Genomic DNA, 18,227 nt, shown 5'->3' on the forward strand with positions numbered 1-18,227 from the left:
GACAAACTATAGAGTTTGGTTTTGTCATTTAAAGAACAAAAATACATTCTATTTTGTGCCTTAATGATTCTTACTCAGTTTTCACCCAAATTCATAAACCTAGTAAAAACATTCATAAAAATTGTTTTGTGAGTTAGGAGCACATACATTGCGATGGCTCAAGTGCCAGGCTATAAGATCTGTCAATAGCTAGATTTCTCCCCTTCAAGATGAAACATTTTGAAAAATCCAGAACTGCCCACATAGCAATGAACAGGAAATTGTTTGTGAACTAGGAAATCCATCTTTGGTAATTTTTTCTCCATTCTTGATTTTAGGTATTTGGGAGAAGTTGATTCTACAATGACAATAATTGATGTTTCTATGCTGACTGGTTTTATCCCTGATGTTGAAGACCTTACAATGGTAGGCAAGCTTTGGATGGGGCTTGAAGTTGCTGCTTCTATAGTTCCATGAAGATTAGAGTTAGAGAATGTATTATAGTTAATCATTTGCCTATATGGTTAAAACTGCAGAGGGAATGAATGAATCTTCATTACCAGTAAATGAATCAATAAGATGCTGAATTTTATTTCAATGACACATAAAAGGCATTTTTTAAAAAATCAGAAAGTCTTGAACTGAAGTCAAGGTTATTTTAACTTTTAACTATTTTAACTTTCTTGGTGTTGACTGTAAGCAGTGATTTCTATATTGACCCAGAATTTGACTGTCGGAAGAATTTGATTTGTACAAGGCTGTGTGGAATTTCTTTGGCAAATTACTAATATTAAAACTCTTTTTGGCTGTCTCAAAGTTTCTCAGATGTACATCCTGGGAACTTTGAAAATACTTTCAGATTTTGCTATAAATGTAACACAATGCCAATACAAATGGCTTCAGTTATCTGCAATTCCATGTATTTGAATCATCTGCAACTCCTGAATTAATATCTTTTCTTTCATTGTTTAGCTTTCTAAAAGAGTCGACAGATATATCTCCAAGTTTGAAACTGACAATAATATGGCTCAGAAAGGAACTCTTGTCATTTATTTAGACAAGGTAAATATGTATGGAATCAATTTCTTTGAGTAGTTGCATGGTTGGTTATTTGGTTTGCTAGGCAAACACGAGGTGTGTTATACTGAAAATGATAGTGTGTATATTCAGCGAAATAAATCTACATAATTCATTGTTGATTGTAACAGATCATATATCTAGTAAGAAAGAGATATAATAATCTCTTACATTATATTTCAAGATCACATTTTTGCTACCTCCTGTCTGTTTTCCATGATTGCAGTGATGTGCGTGCCACCAGTCCTTGAGCCAGCAAACGTATGCTAATCCAAATTATGCTAACAATCTATATTCTGCCACAATAATGAGGGTGATGAATGGCACTGTCCTTGGCTTAGCCAATTTTGTGCCAGTGTAGTTTCCTGCTGACTCAAAATGGGGAAGACAGCACTGTATCTGGGCACTGAGGGAATTTTGGATATTAAAAAAAAAACATAAAATATAAATAGATTAATTAATTAACAAAAAGAAGATATGACAGAATTGTTTTAATACTTTAACTTTTGACCAGTATTTTCTGTGACACCATTTCAACCTGCTGATCCTCTCCATATATGAACCTTTTCCATTATTAACCTTTATTCTCCGCAACTTGGACAGACTTATAGAACTTAGTCCTTCAATCAGTGGGTCAAACTTGAGCACCCAACTTGGAATAAGTAGTTTCTTTGAAGTTATACAGATTTTATTTCATTTATTTCGTAATTATGTTATTTACTTTGTGTGGCATAGTCACGGGAACTCGCCCTGTCCCATGATACTACCAGGCCTTGAATTGATAGAGTGTCGACCATTTCTGGTCAGCAGATCCAGCATCCCTATCCAGCTGCGCCACTGCATCTCTGGTTATACAGATGGAACTTCTATAAAAAATCCTTATTACCTCCATGAGCAAACTAGCACTCACAAAATTATCTTTTCTCTCCATCCCAGGTCTCCCACTTGGAGGAGGAATGCCTGCAATTTAAGATTCACAAGCATTTTGAAGTTGGCTTCATTCAGCCAGGAATAGTCAAGGTGTACAGCTACTACAATCTAGGTAATGGCAGATGTATTGAACACCATTCAACATACTGGAGCTTGGCAAAATTAGGCAAAAATACCCAACAATAATTGATACTTTATAAAATATTCTTGACTTTCCAAAAGTCTCTTTATACCTATTTTATAAAGGCTGAAGTGAAAAATGAATCACTTGAGAACGTTGAAAGTTATTGACACAGAGCTCTGTACAGTATTTTGGTAGACTTTTGGCATGAGTTTCCTTTGCTTGCCTCCTGAAGAGCATAAAACAAAGCTAGTGGGGTCTAGGACAACTCATTGCAGCCAACTCACCATGGCCACCTTGCCATGGCCAACTCATTGCGGCCAACCTGCCACAGCCAACTCGCCATGGCACAACTCGCCGTGAAGCAAAAGTTACACTAATATCAAAGAAATGGTAGAATAGAATCATTAAAGAAAGGATGCAAAATGAAATCTGAATGACAAAAAATATTTTTTAAAGTATTTGAAATAATTAAATTGAAATGTTGAACTGCCCCACAGTGAGTTGTCATGTGACCAGTTGGCTGCAGTAAGTTGGCCATGGCAAATTGGCTGTGGCAAGTTGTTCCATTCTGAAGCCAGTGACACCAAGATCCTATTTTTCTCTGGTCTGGTGGGGAACGTGATGCTCATCTTAGAGAAAAAAAGTGATACTGAGACTTAGGAAGCTGAACTTATCCTGGCTGAGGAAGAGTTTTGCCATTCTAATTAATATTTTGAAAGTTCATTATCGTTTTTATTTCTGAATAGCATTTTCATTGCAGCTCTTTAACCTCAAAAATAGTGCTATTTTAGAGAAAATTACCTGTAAAAGCTATATATATAGTAGGCAATATTCCAAAAAGGCATTTGTTTGGAAAAAAAATCCCCAAATGCATACACATTTATAAAATATTAAATATTTAAAATATAAAATAACTGTTTAAAAAAAAATCTCTAATCCAACTAATCATTTTTGCAAAGTTGAAAAACCAAAAGTAACAAACACCCATGCCCAGTTCTAATTCAGTTTTTTTAAAAAGTTTTTTATTAGTAGTTCAAAATTAAAAACATTGGACATAGATATGACATCACTGGTCCCAAGCATCTTCCAACACTTTAAGTTAATACATAATATACTAATGATAATATAATAATATATTCCTTACACCTTATACGTTATTTAAACATAGTATAATAATAGTAATTTATACGTTATACCTATATAATTATATATATCTATACCTACATATATCTATCTATACAATTCACATACATATTTATCTATAATAACGTATATAATTCTAGTCTAACACTACACATTTGTCTCGGCTATCCTCCTTTTATCTAACCATTCATAGAATTTGGCCCAGATTTTATAGTACAATGTTTCGCTTTTATCCTTGAGTTCCAAGGTGAGTCTATCCATTTCTGCGCAGTTGAAAATTTTTAGTAGTATTTCCTCTTCAGTTGGGGTATCTTTCTCTTTCCACTTCTGCGCAAAGGCTATCCGTGCCGCTGTAAGTATATGCAGTAGTAGATAATTTATGACTTTCTTGTATTTGCCCTCTGTCATTCCCAAAAGGAAAAATTCGGGTTTGATTTCTATGTTTATTAACAAAATTTCTTCCAACCAACCTTTTATCAGATTCCAATATTTCTTTGCCTTTGGGCATTCCCACCACATATGATAGAAGTTCCCTGAAGCCACATTGCACTTCCAACATGCGAAGAATTTCCCTTATTGATTCGTGCTAATCTAGTGGGGGGGAAGTGCCACCTATACAACATCTTATATAAATTTTCCTTATATGAAGTTGCTAATGTAATTTTTAATTTTTTTCCCCAGAGAGTCTGCCAATTGCCCAAATCAATACTATGCCCAAAATATTTGCTCCAAATTATTATCGTTTCTTTGACTTGTTCCTCAATCCCGTTGTACTTACGGGACCGCCTTCTGCCACCGATAGCCTCCCACCGGCCTGTACGCTCCTACAGAGAGGGACTCCTCAGGGTGCCGTCGGCCAGACAATGTCGGCTGGTGACCCCCAGGGGGAGGGCCTTCTCTGTGGCAGCACTTGCCCTCTGGAACGACCTGCCCCTGGAGATACGTAAGATACCAGATCTCCGTACTTTTCACCGTGCCCTTAAAACTTTTTTATTTCATCAAGCTGGGCTGGCGTAACCCCCCCCCCTTAGATATTTTTAGATATTTTTAGATATTTTTAGATATTTTTAGATATTTTTAGATATTTTTAGATATTTTTAGATATTTTTAGATATTTTAAAATATTTTTAGATATTTTAAAATATTTTTAATTGTAAATTGATTTTAGTTGGGGTGTTTTAAATTTAACTGGGCCAAAATTTGTCTAATTCTTTTTTTTAAAAATTAAATTTTGTATGTGATGTTTTTTATTTTTGGCTGTTCACCAAAAATAAAATACTGAGTCCAGTAGGAGAAGGGCGGTAAAAAAATTTAATAAAATAAATAATAAATAAAAATAAATCATGTCTTGCTTCAATAAATAGCAATGTAATTTACTTATGGTCTTGCCCTCCCTTCTTAATAAAATCTTATCTAATTGTGATAATTCTTGCTTTATACCCCATTCCTTTTTATCTTTGCTAAATTTAGATTGTATTTGGAGGTATGCCCACCATTCCAATTCAATTCCTTCTTCCTTTAAAATGTTTCTCGCTTTCAATTCTCCTCTCTCATTCAGAATATCTTTATAGGTGACAACCCCCCCTTAGTTAGTAAAATTTGGATGAGTATACATTTCCAAAGTTGACACCCAGTTGGAAATTTCCATATAATTAATTCTTTTTGTCTTAATCCAGATATCTAATAGAGCCCTCCTAATATAATGCCTCTGGAAGTACTGATGGACTTTATGCTTTTCCTCCCATAAAATAGCATGCCATCCTATCTGTAAAGATGCTAGAGAAAGAGGGGGATTCAGTTTGCCAGATTGGAGAAAATATTATCAGGTAGCAGCTTTGGTATGGATAAGTGAGTGGATGCATCTCAAAAATACAAGACTATCGGCGTTAGAAGGCCCAGTTCTAATTCAGTTTTGTTGGCAGCACAGATCAATGGATTATGCTTTAATTTCAGGAAAGGATGTGCTCACTCAAGACATTCTGCTGCACAAAGCATTTACACTGATTTTGCATATAGGTGCAACCCAGGGCTGGGTTCTAAAATTTTTTACTACTGGTTCTGTGGGCATGCTTATTTTGTGGGCGTGGCTTTGTGACTGGGTGGGGATGGCCAACTTTTTTTTTTTAACTTTTAAAACCATTTTTTCTACAACCTTAAGAGGTTGCAGAAAGAAATGCTTTTAGGAGTTTCTGATGATCAGGCAACTCAGCTGAAATCGCCAGAGGCTTTTAAAGGCATTTTTTTTCCTACAGCCTCTTCGGCCGAAGAGGATGCAGAAAAGAATGCTTTTAGAAACCACTGACGATCAGGCAACTCAGATGAGATTGCCAGAGGCTTTTAAAGGCATTTTTTTTCCTACAGCCTCTTCGGCTGAAGAGGTTATAGAAAAAATGCTTTTAAAAGCCTCTGACGATCCCAGCTGAGCTGCACGATCATCAGAGGCTTTTTTTTTTACTTTTAAAAACATTTTTTTGGATGAAGAGATTGTAAAAAAAATGCTTTTAAAAGGCTCCGACGATCCCAGCTGAGCCGTGCGATCATCAGAGGCTTTTTTTTTTACTTTTAAAAGCATTTTTTCGGCCGAAGAGGTTGTAGAAAAAATGCTTTTAAAAGTAAAAAAAAAAAAAAGCCTCTGATGAGGTGGGTGGGGTAAGTGAGCGGTGACCGGGCCGGGGACCGGTTCGGGGGCCTGGCCAGCCAATGTTATTACCGGTTCTCTGAACTACTAGAAATTTTTACTACCGGTTCTTGCGAACCAGTGCGAACCGGGAGCAACCCACCAGTGGTGCAACCCTAAGATTGCTTGCTGTGTCACAGGGATACCTAGTTTACCTGGAAGGTCAGTTTGTCCCCATTTGATTCATTTTTGCTAGGTATTGTTAACTTCAGTGAAAATGCAAGATTATTGGCCTGTAATCTCACTTATAAGGCATCTGTAGTCCTCACTTACAATGGCCATGGGACACTGCAAATTGTTCAAAGGCACAATGGTGCTAAAAAGTAACTTGTGACCAATCTTTGCATTCACAAGCATTGTAGAATCCCTCAGTCATGAGATTGCTTCTTTGAAACTAGCATACATAATTGCTTGCAACAATACTCTAGAATTTGGGAGGTGGAAGTAAAATTGTAAATTACATTCATGTTATTTTTCACATAGCAACTGCATCTCTTTGCCCAACAACCAAAAGGGAAATAAGTTCATAAGGCCAATTGTAGTCACACAATTTTCTGATTAGCGATCAAGTTGTCAGTCCCAATTGTGATCAATTGTGAGTCTGGTCATGTGAAGATTCAATTTACAACAGCAATGACTTTGACCAGCATTCAGAACTCAATTGTGATCATAAATTGAGGACTACCTATAGTCTATTTTATACTGTCAAAAAGTGGCATGTACAGGAGGCATCAAGGGGGATTAGAACGACAAAAGTAAACATTGTGTTATCAAACCACAAGTTAATTGGTCACACCACAAGTTAATTGTGGCATCACATGCATGCTCAAAACTGGCAATGCAATGCCATTTGACAAAAGGAGCAGAATTCTACAGATGTCCACGTTCCAACTTACTAACTCCATTATATAATGGGATATCCTCTCTTACATTTCTTGATGCATTGTTGCACTCTGCTTCTCAGGTAAATGCTTAACAAAACTCAATCAGCCAACCAACATTCTTGATAAGTTTCCATTGCCTTGTCAGGTCAGACATGCCCCAAATTTGAAATCTCCTTGAGAAAATGGGTTACTCTTTGTTCTTCTAAATAATTATATCTATAGTCATCATAGATTTATTGATGTGATGTATGGACATAACTTTTAATTCTTCCTTTAGATGAAAAATGTATCAAGTTCTACCATCCAGATAAAGCAACAGGCCTTCTCAATAAGATATGTCATGGTAACATTTGCCGATGTGCAGAAGGTAAGTTGGAATAATTAAGTAAAGTTTGTATCTGAGCACCAAAATGAAAGATTTGAGGAAGAGATAGTATGGAATATTTTCCCCTAGCAATGTATTTTAAATGAGAACATGTATCATCAACAATCAATCCAATATACTGTTTTCTCTTTTCCCTTCTTGAAGAAACCTGTTCCTTGCTCAACCAGCAGAAAAAGATTGATCTTCAGTTACGAATTCAAAAAGCCTGCGAGCCAAATGTGGATTATGGTATTTATATTGTAGAATCTTATTAATAAGGTAGTGGTGTCTTTCATTATTAATGCTCTATTTCTAATTATCAAGAAGTCATGATTTGGAGCAGCCATTTTAAATTTATTCATAATAAGATGGATTTTTTTAACCCTCAGAATACACACCTTCATTCTGCAATGATATTTTTCTAGTTAACATGGTGCTGCTTGTTGGTGTGTTATTTACCCTCCAGTGCAGCATATAACAATTCAGGGCTCATAGAAATAGATCTGTATCAATGAGTAAGCAGAGCCAAAACACTGAGATTCAGAGAACATTTCCATGCTGCACACACTCACTGGATGATTGGGAATAATAATTGTCCATAGACAATTAGCAGTGCCTGTGCCTCACTGATTATTCCACTCATGGTGAAAAATAATCAGCTGTCTTAATGAGTATTGTTTCTGTCTTTGTTCTTATAAGTCTACAAAACCAAGCTGCTTCGGATAGAAGAAAAAGATGGTAATGATATCTATGTCATGGACGTTTTAGAAGTTATTAAATCAGGTAAGATTTTTTCTCTGAAACAAACATTTTCTTTTTTTTTTAATTTGATTTATATGCCGCCCTTCTCCGGAGACTCAGGGCAGCTTACAATGTGCTAAGCAATAGCCTTCATACTTTTGTATATTTATACAAAGTCAGCTTATTGCCCCCACAACTGGGTCCTCAATTTACCTACCTTAGAAAGGATGGAAGGCTGAGTCAACCTTGAGCCTTGGCGAGATTCGAACCTGCAGTAATTGCAGGCAGCTGGTCTTAATAACAGGGTGCTTTAAACCACTGTATTACCAAGGCTCTTCTTTAAATCTGAAAGTTCATTTCAACCCTATTTGAAAGTTCACATTAGTCTATTTAATTTGATTTAATTTAATTTATTCAATTTAAGCTCTTGAAGCTTTCTAGAGAAGGCCAGCAGGGTGGGAGTTAATGAGATATCGGGATAACTTCACCTACCTGCTGAATTTTCATCTCTATAGTCAAAATCTCAGAGTTTCCTGGAATTTTCCTTGAGTAAGAATGCTGTAGTTTTCTCAAAAAGTAAAAGAGGGCAGCCATTAAAAACCTCAAGTGTCAGTAGGACATATTTTATTTCACAGAAGCTCACATTTCTATGGAACAGTAAAGTATTTCCCATTGGAAGTCAGATAGAAATTCTCTCAAAATGTGCATGATTGAATATTTCCCAAAATTTTTTGTAACACTTTAGGATTCATCATCCTCACAAATGTGTTTCAGTAATTCCTTCAAACTTCCCTTATTCATGAATTATCAAAAGGAATAATGGGATTTTGGTCTGCTTTCTTAAAACAAAGTCTCCCTTTTAATGCTTCTGGTTACAGTAAGGATGCAGAAATAGATGCAGGTCTGGTGAATTCTTTTGCTTGTAAGAGGAGCATGCCTTTAAATTGATCTCTTCACTCTTTTTCTGTTTTAAAGAGAGGAAACATCTTATTCCTCATCCTTATCACTGTTATTCAAACTCACCACAGGGTTTTTCTAAACAGAATGTTTCTGTTTTAGATAAGGATTCAGGATTTGTCTGTGAGAATGTGGAACTAGGGATGAGTTACATTAGAAAAAAAGGGAGGAGCCATTTTTATCATTCTACCAGTTTTTTTTTTATTTAAAAAGTTTTACAAATACATTTTCTCCCCAATTCCCCCCAAACCCTCCCTAACCCTCCCCTCCCCCCATGACTTCCTCTAGATAAAATCCAAATCAAAATTACATTTTTTGCAACTTAAACCCCTCTTCCCCCTGTGTACTATTTATATCTTCATAGAACTCAGTTAATCTATCCCTACATAATACATTCAGCTAAAAGCTATCTGATATTTCCTAGTTTGATATTTATTCTGCACATAATCTATCCACTTTTTCCACTCCCATACATAAGTCTCTTGAGTTCGATCTTTTAAATATGCTGAAATCTTCGCCATCTCTGCAAAACTGGCCATCTTCAAAGTCCATTCTTCAATAGTGGGCATGGCATCATTTTTCCAATATTGGCCTATCAATAATCTCGCTGCTGTCACCATATACAATATCAGCTTTGTTTCACCCAATGTAAAAACCTTAACTATACCCAATAAAAACAATTGTGGAGAAAACTGAAGTTTTTTCTTCAAAACATTTTGCATAACCCACCAAATTTTTATCCAAAAAGCCTTCGCTTTCTTACAGGTCCACCATATATGATAATATGTGGCATCTAAACAATCACATCTCCAGCATTTTGGTTGAACATTAGGATACATACACGATAGTTTCTTAGGATCTAAATGCCACCTATAAAACATTTTATAAAAATTTTCCCTCAAGTTCTGCGACTGTGTAAATTTAACATTCTGGACCCATATTTTTTCCCATGTTTCCAACATCACTGGTTCTTCAAAATTTTGTGCCCACTTTATCATACAATCTTTAATCAGTTCATTTTCCGAGTCTCTTTCTAACAAAACATTATAAACCCTCTTAATATGCATTAGACCTTTCTCTTATATGTCTAACCAATTCTTCTTCATGCATCATTATACCAAATTTTTGATCTTCTTTCCATCTCAATTGGAGTTGATTATACTGTAGCCAAGTTAAATTAATCCCTTCTTCCAACAGTGTTTCTAATGTCTTTAGTTGCCATCTGCCCCCATCCATAAAAAGAACTTCTTTGTATAACCCCCCCCCCGAGTGACATTATATTTGTATTCCACATAATATGACCAAGATCCAGCCATAACGGTATTTTGTAATCCCGTTTGAGTCGGTGCTTCTTCCAGACTCTCATCAAAGAGTTCCTAAGTATGTGGCTTTTAAATACTTTGTCCACTTTATTCTCATAGAATAAATATGCATGCCAACCAAATTCAAGATCATAACTTTCTATATTCAATATTCCAGTCTTTATCCTTCCAAACCAGTCACTTGCTTGCGTCAAGGCCGCTGCTTCATAATACAGTTGTAGGTTTGGAAGATTAAGGCCTCCCCTTTCTGGGACATCTTGCATAATTTTCAGTTTAACTCTCGGCTTTTTCTCATTCCAGACAAACTTATTCACTCCTCTTTGCCATTCTCTCAGTTGTTTATCACTTTTAAGCACCGGAATCATTTGAAACAAAAAAAGAAATCTAGGCAAAACGTTCATCTTAACTGCTGCTATTCTTCCAAGTAGCGACAGCTGCAGTTTTTTCCAAATCTCCATATCTTTTTATACCTCTCGCCACAACACCTCATAATTATTTTGAAACAATTTCATATTTGATTCTGCAACCTGGACTCCTAGATATTTAACCTTTGATACTATTTCAAAGCCTGCCTTGCTTTCAAGTTCCTGCTTTCGAACTTGTGTCATATTTTTAACTATCATCTTCGTTTTTTTCTGATTCAGTCTAAATCCTGATACCATACCATATTCTTCTATAATGTCTTTCATCTGGATTATTGATTCCATCGGCTGTTTTAGGGTAACAACCAGATCATCTGCAAATGCCCTAGTCCTATAATCTTCTTGCCTAATAACTATTCCATGTAAAGAATTTGAGTCCTGTATTGTATTCAACAAGACTTCTAGTGTTAAAATAAATAACAATGGGGATAGCGGACAACTTGTCTTGTTCCTTTTTCAATACTAAAATTTGTAGTCAAACTTCCATTAATAATAATTTGTGCCATTTGTTGTTGATAAATTGCTGCAACTGCCTGTATAAACTGATCCCCAAAGTCCATTTTTCTTAAAGTCTTTAATAGAAAGTTCCAATCCACTCTATCAAAGGCCTTCTCCGCATCCAAAAACACCAGCACTGCAGAGATCTGTTTATTTTTCTCAAGATATTCCAATAAGTCTATTATTTGCCTTACATTATCCTTCATGTATCTGCCTTCTATAAATCCTGCTTGATCATGATGAATCACCTCTTGAATAACTGGCATTAACCTGTTGGCTAATACTTTTGCAAAAATTTTGTAGTCATTATTCAGAAGAGATATTGGTCTGAAATTCTCAGGTTTTTTAGGACCTGCTTGTTCTTTCGGTATCAATGAAATATAAGCTGTTTTCCATGAGGGAGGTATTTTACCCCCTTGTTGTATACTGCAAAATAAGTCTTTGAGGTATTCAACCATTTCTGCTTGTAAAGTTTTATAATACACCGCAGTTAAACCATCTGTCCCTGGTGCTTTAGCTGTTTTCAGTTGTTTAATTGCGGCAATAATCTCCTCAACTGTTATCGGTTGACTCATTCTTTCCTTTTGTTCACTAGATATTTTCATAACTCTTCTTTCTTCTAAGTATTTATCTATAAGTCCAGTTTTTATATCATCTTTAGCATATAATTTGGTATAATAGTCTAAGAAAGCTTCTTTAATTAATTTTTGTTGAAAAATTTCCTTTCCTCCACTCTCAATGCTACCAATAACCCGTGTACTCTGTCGTTTCCTCAATGTGTAGGCCAACCATCTGCCCTGTTTATTAGCGTTGCAAAATGTATTATGTTTCGCAAATTGTAAGTTAATTGCTGTTTGTTCCGCCATAAGCATATGAAATTGATCTTTCAAGAGTTTTATAGCTCCTCGTATTCTTTCATCTGTTGGATTTTTTATAAGTAACTGTTCTTTTTTCTTTATCTCTGCTTCCATTTCAAGTGTTTTCTTTTGTCGATTTAATTTGTGTTTAGAGTTAATGTAAATGAGTACCCCTCTCATATATGCCTTACTCGCGTCCCACACAATTTCAACAGGGGTACCCTTATTCAAATTCATTTCAAAAAATTCTTTCATTTGCTTTTTAAGTTCATTTACATTCTTTTCATATCTAAACAAATTTTCATTTACTCTCCATGATCTTCTCTCAGTCTTTCCCATTTCAATTTCTATTCATACCGGGCTATGGTCAGTTAGAGTCCTTGGAAAAATCTTTGTTTTTTTTTGTTTTAACAAGTAAATCAGATGATAATAAAATAAAATCAATCCTAGAGAAGGATCTGTGCCTGTCTGAGAAGAAAGTAAAGTCCAAATCTTTTGGGTTATGTATTCTCCAAATATCTTTTAATTCCAAATCTTCTTTCATATCAAAAAAAGTCTGCGGTAGTCTGATCCTTGACTTTGCCAAACTCTTTTTATCTATTTTGGGATCAATTACTCCATTCCAATCTCCCATGATTAGAATAGATCTATAATCCCAAAAATACTTAGTAAACTCTAGATTAGGAACACAATTTATAGCTTCAAATTTGGAAAAAAAAGAATGGCGTAGTGATTTACGTAAATAAAAGACTAAATTATAGAAGCAGCTAAAATTATAGAAGCAGATGATTGTGGGAGATTTATAGCAATTGAAATTTATACAGAAAATGGTCCAATTTTGGTGATTGGAATTTATGCTCCTAATCAACAACAAGAAAATTTTTATAAGACATTGCATTTTAAAATATTGCAATGGGATTCTACCAGTTTTCTGTATCCTGATCAATCTGTTCCAGTGAATCAGAAGATCCTCCAACCAGTGGTGGGTTCTAAATTTTTTTCTACCAGTTTGGTGGGTGTGGCTAGGTGGGGGTGTGTAACTGATTGGGCGTGGCCAATGTGACATCACTCACACACTCAGTCACATGACCCCCCCAAGCCACACCCATCAAAATGGTGGCTAAAATTTTTGGGACTTTTTGAAACTTTTTTTTTGACATTCCAGCTCCATATCCTGGTCGGGACACGTGGGGTGGCGGTGGTCATCTCGGCTTTCCCTCCATTGCCCTTCCTGGCCGAAACCCCTTCTCACCTCTGACGGGCCTTCCTTGTGGTTGCAGCTGGAGCAACCCACTCCGCCAGCTCAGGGCAGCGGACTCAGCTGCAGCTCAGATGAGCCAAGGAACTGCGGGGAGCCTCCCACATGTTGCACCCCCTCCCAGCTTTCCCCCCGCACCTCCGCTGGGCACTAAATTTACTGGGCTGCCCCCACCCCTGTCGTGGCTCCAATGGCGGCAGCTTCGGGAGACGCTGGCAGAACGGAGGCACAGGGAAAGGCTGGGAGGGGGTGCAACACACGGGAGGCTCCCCACAGTTCCTCAGCTCGTCTGGGCTGTAGCTGATTGAGGTGCTTTAGCAGCCATGAGCTGCACTTTCCTCCAAGTCTCACAGAGAGAAGCAACTGTTTCCCTCTGCCGCCTACAGTGCTTAGAGGAAAGCATGGCTCATGGCTGCTACTGGGCTGCCCCAGTCCCTGTTGCAGCTCCAACGGCGGCTTCATGAGATGCTGGTGGCACGGAGGCACAGGCAAAGGCTGGGAGGGGGGTGCAACACGTGGGCTGCTGAGTCTGCTTCCCTTCACATCCCCACACTTGTTTACCCATCCCAGAGAGCTGAGACTATGCCTCCCTCTGACCCAGCCACCTTCCTTGCCGGCATCGCTCCTGAGCGAACTCTTCCGTCCTCAGCTGTTGCGAAGAAGCGGCAGCTCTGGCTGCGCCACGATCGCTTGTTCTCTTTGAGAGCCACTTTGCACTTTGTTTGCAAAGTGGCTCTTAAAAGAGAAAGAAGCAGGTGTGGCACACCCAGAGCTGCCGCTTCTTTGCACAGTCGAGGACTTCTTCCGCTTGGAGCTCCAAGCTGCATGGAGAGGGGGGGCGGCTGCAATGCTGGCAGCTTCGGTGGGCTCCTTCCCTCAGCGGTTTGTTTTCTTTTACCTCGTCTAGGGGACTTTGTCATTAAAGGCTGCTCTGTGCCTTTTGATCTTTCTCAGGTGCGGAGAAAAGCGACCCTGTGTGAAGGGACTGAGCCTGCTGCTGAACTTGGAAGCCGAGAGGCTTCTTTTCCACCCAGCCACTGGTGCATAGTGCCGGAAAGACCTCCGGTCACTGCCACCATCTTCGCGCATACGCAGCTTTCTTTTCACCAGCTGAAGGACTTTTCGGCACCCTGCGGCCAGGCAGCTAAGAGGCTTCTTTGCTCTGGTCAGCTTCGGGTGGGTGAGCAAGCAGCGACCAGGGGACCGGTTCGGGGGCGTGGCCTGGCTGCCATTACTACCGGTTCAGAGAACTAGTTCCTAAAGTTCAATGGTGGCTTGCTCCCGGTTCGCACCGGTTCCCGCGAGCCGGTAGCGGTGACAATATGACGTCACTGAACTGGTTCTCACCCCCCCGCCCCTCCACCCCCACGTTATTTTTAGCCTTTATTTGGCCCCACTCCCAATCTATTCCTGCCTCCTGAGTCCCAGCTGATGGCTAGAGGGAAAAAAAACTGTTTAAACTCTTGCCGCAGGGCTTCAAAGGGCCGCCCTACAGGTGATCAGTGTTAAAAGAAAACAAATGAGTAGCTATGCTAGGGAAAAAACGAAACTGAAAGTAAAACAGGCTCTGCTGCAACGTGACAAAATGAGGCAGGGAGAGATTTCTTTTTCTTTTTGCTCACCAAAAAAGGTAGGTGCAAACAATTGGAAATTTAGGGCAAAAGAAGAGAGTTCAAGATTTTAAAACACAAAAGAAAAAAAGCTCTATTTAACTAGGGAATTGTAATAATTGAGATATTATTAATTGTATATTGTGTTGAAAGCAGAAATGGTTAAGTTGTGGTTTGGAGGAATATATGGGGGAAATTATTTGGTTTATTATTATTGGTAAATATAATTAATTGATTTGTAAGAAATTGGATTGCATGGAAATAATTGGAATATTCATGTTCATATTGATTAATATACAAAAAAGATAATTATATAACTAATTGATTTATATTAAAATGTTTGTAAAATTAAAATTAATTAAAATTTGTATTAAACAACTGTAATATTACATAATTAACCAATGTGAGGATGGATATAAAAATAGATGACAATGGGAAGGGGTATAATATAGAATAGAAGGGAAAAACTGAATTTGATTAAGATTAGAGATGAGGATGAAGGGTAATATTGGTTTTTTTAAAAAATAGATGAGGAATAAATATGGCAAAAAGGAAATATAGAAATTTTAAATTTAATTGAAATTAAATTTAATTAAAAGAGCCTTGGTAGTACAGTGGTTTAATGCACCCTGTAATTAACACAGCTGCCTGCAATTTCTGCAGGTTCGAACCTTACCAGGCTCAAGGCTGACTCAGCCTTCCATCCTTTCTAAAGTAGGTTAAATGAGGACCCAGTTTGTGGGGGCAATAAGCTGACTTTGTATAAATATACAAAAGTATGAAGGCTATTGCTTAACGCATTGTAAGCCGCCCTGAGTCTCCGGAGAAGGGCGGCATATAAATCAAATAAAAAAAAAAATTAAAAAAAAATGACTAAACACTGTTTAAATTTGTGAACCGGCCAAATACTCTGTTCAAAGAAAATACATTGTATGTTTGTATGTGTGTTTCTAATTATCGCTATTTATTCATATTTGTCCTCTTTTATTCTTTAAAGATTAACAATTCATTCTTTATCTTAATATCGTTATATTTGTTTGGGGTTGGCTTTCTTCCCTTTCATCTTTTTTATTGTACAGCTATCTTTCTCCTCAAACCTACCACCTCTCTCTTTTCTTTCCTTCTTACTTTCTCTTGCCCCCCTCTTCTTCTCCTCCCTACTTCCTCTTCCTTTCTCCTTCTCCTCCTCTCTTCCTCCCTCTCTTACCCTCACTCCTACTCTAATTTCCCTTCCCTTCCTTCCTCCCTTCTCTTCCTTCCCTCTCTTCTCCTTCCTTCATCCCTCTCTATTGCTGTATCCTTTTGTGCATATGGATTACTCAGAGACCTGAAAAAGTTATTTTTGACTGGTCCTTGCACTTTTGACCACTCCTCGAACTTATGACTGTCCTCACATTTTACGTTTTTTGCCCTATCTTGTCACCATGGTGAAGAGAAGCAGTTGTGAAATGAGTGACATGGTTGTTAAGAATGCTGCACGGGCATAAAAGTGAGGATGGTCATAAGTGTGAGGACCAGTCAAGTGCAAGGACCTGTCAGAAATGACTTTTTTCAGCCCTCTGAGTAGTCCCTATACACATAGCCACGCCCACCCAATCACATGACCTCCAAGCCACGCCCATAAAATAAGCCACGCCCACAGAACTGGTAGTAAAAAAATTTAGAACCCACCCCTGCTAAAGTTACTACCTATTCGGTAGACCCGGGCCGAACCAGTAGCAACCCACCACTGCCTCCAATCAATGTGGGAAGGATCTGTTGTAGAAAGGCTGCCAATGGCCGTCCTCCCCTCAGCAAAAATGGCCTTCCTTTCACTTCTGTTGATAGGAATCTTCCCTGGATGATCCGCAGACAGATGAGGTTAGCCTCTAGTACTGAGATAGGGAACTGGTTTTTCAGGGTCAGATGCTGCAGTATATGTGTTGCGTATAATTGGCCTCTCTGAGGAAAAAGGTAGAGCTGAGAAGATGATTTGTTTGCCCCCGGGTGATAAATATGGACCAATAGCAGTTGAAGAAAGGGCTAATGCATCCACTAAATACAGCTATTCCCTCTTCTCTGGTTACTTAACATTACTTGCCAATGTAAGACCATAACCCTATTGAAATATTTATTCAGATTCTATCTAATTTCTGCAGGCACTGACCGAAATCCACAAGCAAAGCCCCGTGAGTATGTAAGTCAAAGGAAATGCCAGGAGACTTTGAATTTGAAGCTGGACAATGATTATTTGATCTGGGGTCTCAGCAGTGACCTGTGGCCCAAGAAAGATGAGTACGTATTTCACTATTTAAAAAAAAAAAATCTAAAATTTTATAGATTTTGTTTTTCTGCTATCAAATCCATAGAACACCTAACAATATATTTACAGTACCATAGAATGTTGTGTTACAACTTTGAAAGCAACCCTAATCTGAATCTTTTAATATCAAAATAGCCATTCTTCCTCAGTTTTATTGGATGTCACTTGTGTAGGTTACATATGACATTGTAGGGAATAACCTTAACTAGGATTTTTAGATTCCTTCATGTATGGATAGCACCATCTGCCCAACTAAATCTCTCTGGGAATATCTAATGCTTTTGCTCAGATGCTTCAAGCCACATAGTCCATATGTTCTATGTTGTGCTGAAGAGCTTTGCTGGCCTGGAGAGGTCTTTTCTATCACAACCTCACGTTTCCCAGTGCCTCCAGTTCAGGCCTGCAAGGATCCATACATGTGAGATCTTTCACTCAGCAAAGAATAAAAGTTGTCTTCATGTCTTTGTTACTGTCTAGTGGTTGCCCAAATTTTTGCAGCCCAGACCTACTAGTCCAATCATTTCATTTCACTTTGTGCTGAATTATTTCCACCGTTGTTTTTATAGTACAGACAGTTCAGTAGGGGAAGGGTTGCATCTAATTGTTCCTCTCTATACACTCAAACATACACATGAAAAAGAGTTGGTAGATTATCACTGTATGTTTAGGAACATAGACTTGTTGTTTTAGGTGTTTTTGGAAACATCAAGGCTGATACTCATTTACGTGAAGAAAATCAAAATACTGTTTGGGTGATTTAACCGTTCAAAGCAACATAAGGATTTTTCACACTTTTTCACACTTCTTAAAGTCTCCCTGAATTTTGGATTGTCTTAACTATCACAAGCCTGATGCATCTCTTATTCTCCTTGCCTGGTTGACTTTGAGAAGCTCTAACTGTGAGCCATTGGGGTTTCTTTCATTCCATTTGGGTTCCACAAACATACTTCTAAATTTCTGTTGATAATATATACCTTTAGCATTCAGATCCAATTTTCTGCTATTTGTGTTAACTGAAATACATAAAGTCTTAGACTGGGGAGAAGCAATCTATGAGATAAAACTGATGCATCATTGAATTC

The 18,227-nt window shown here is 37.7% G+C and overlaps 1 protein-coding gene across 1 annotated transcript in view; it reads left to right on the top strand.

Annotated features, from left to right (window-relative positions):
* C3 (complement C3) overlaps window positions 1-18,227 on the top strand; it is a 72,308-nt gene that overhangs the window by 53,460 nt on the left and 621 nt on the right. Inside the window, exons 33-39 of the mRNA XM_087886534.1 lie at window positions 318-405; window positions 952-1,041; window positions 1,993-2,098; window positions 7,092-7,181; window positions 7,344-7,427; window positions 7,878-7,961; window positions 16,982-17,117. Of these exons, the coding sequence (XP_087742660.1) occupies window positions 318-405; window positions 952-1,041; window positions 1,993-2,098; window positions 7,092-7,181; window positions 7,344-7,427; window positions 7,878-7,961; window positions 16,982-17,117 (678 nt within the window). The remainder of the gene's footprint in view (window positions 1-317; window positions 406-951; window positions 1,042-1,992; window positions 2,099-7,091; window positions 7,182-7,343; window positions 7,428-7,877; window positions 7,962-16,981; window positions 17,118-18,227) is intronic.

Source organism: Pantherophis guttatus, chromosome 2, assembly GCF_059756535.1.
Source record: "Pantherophis guttatus breed Tessera chromosome 2, ASM5975653v1, whole genome shotgun sequence".
NCBI lineage: Eukaryota > Metazoa > Chordata > Lepidosauria > Squamata > Colubridae > Pantherophis > Pantherophis guttatus.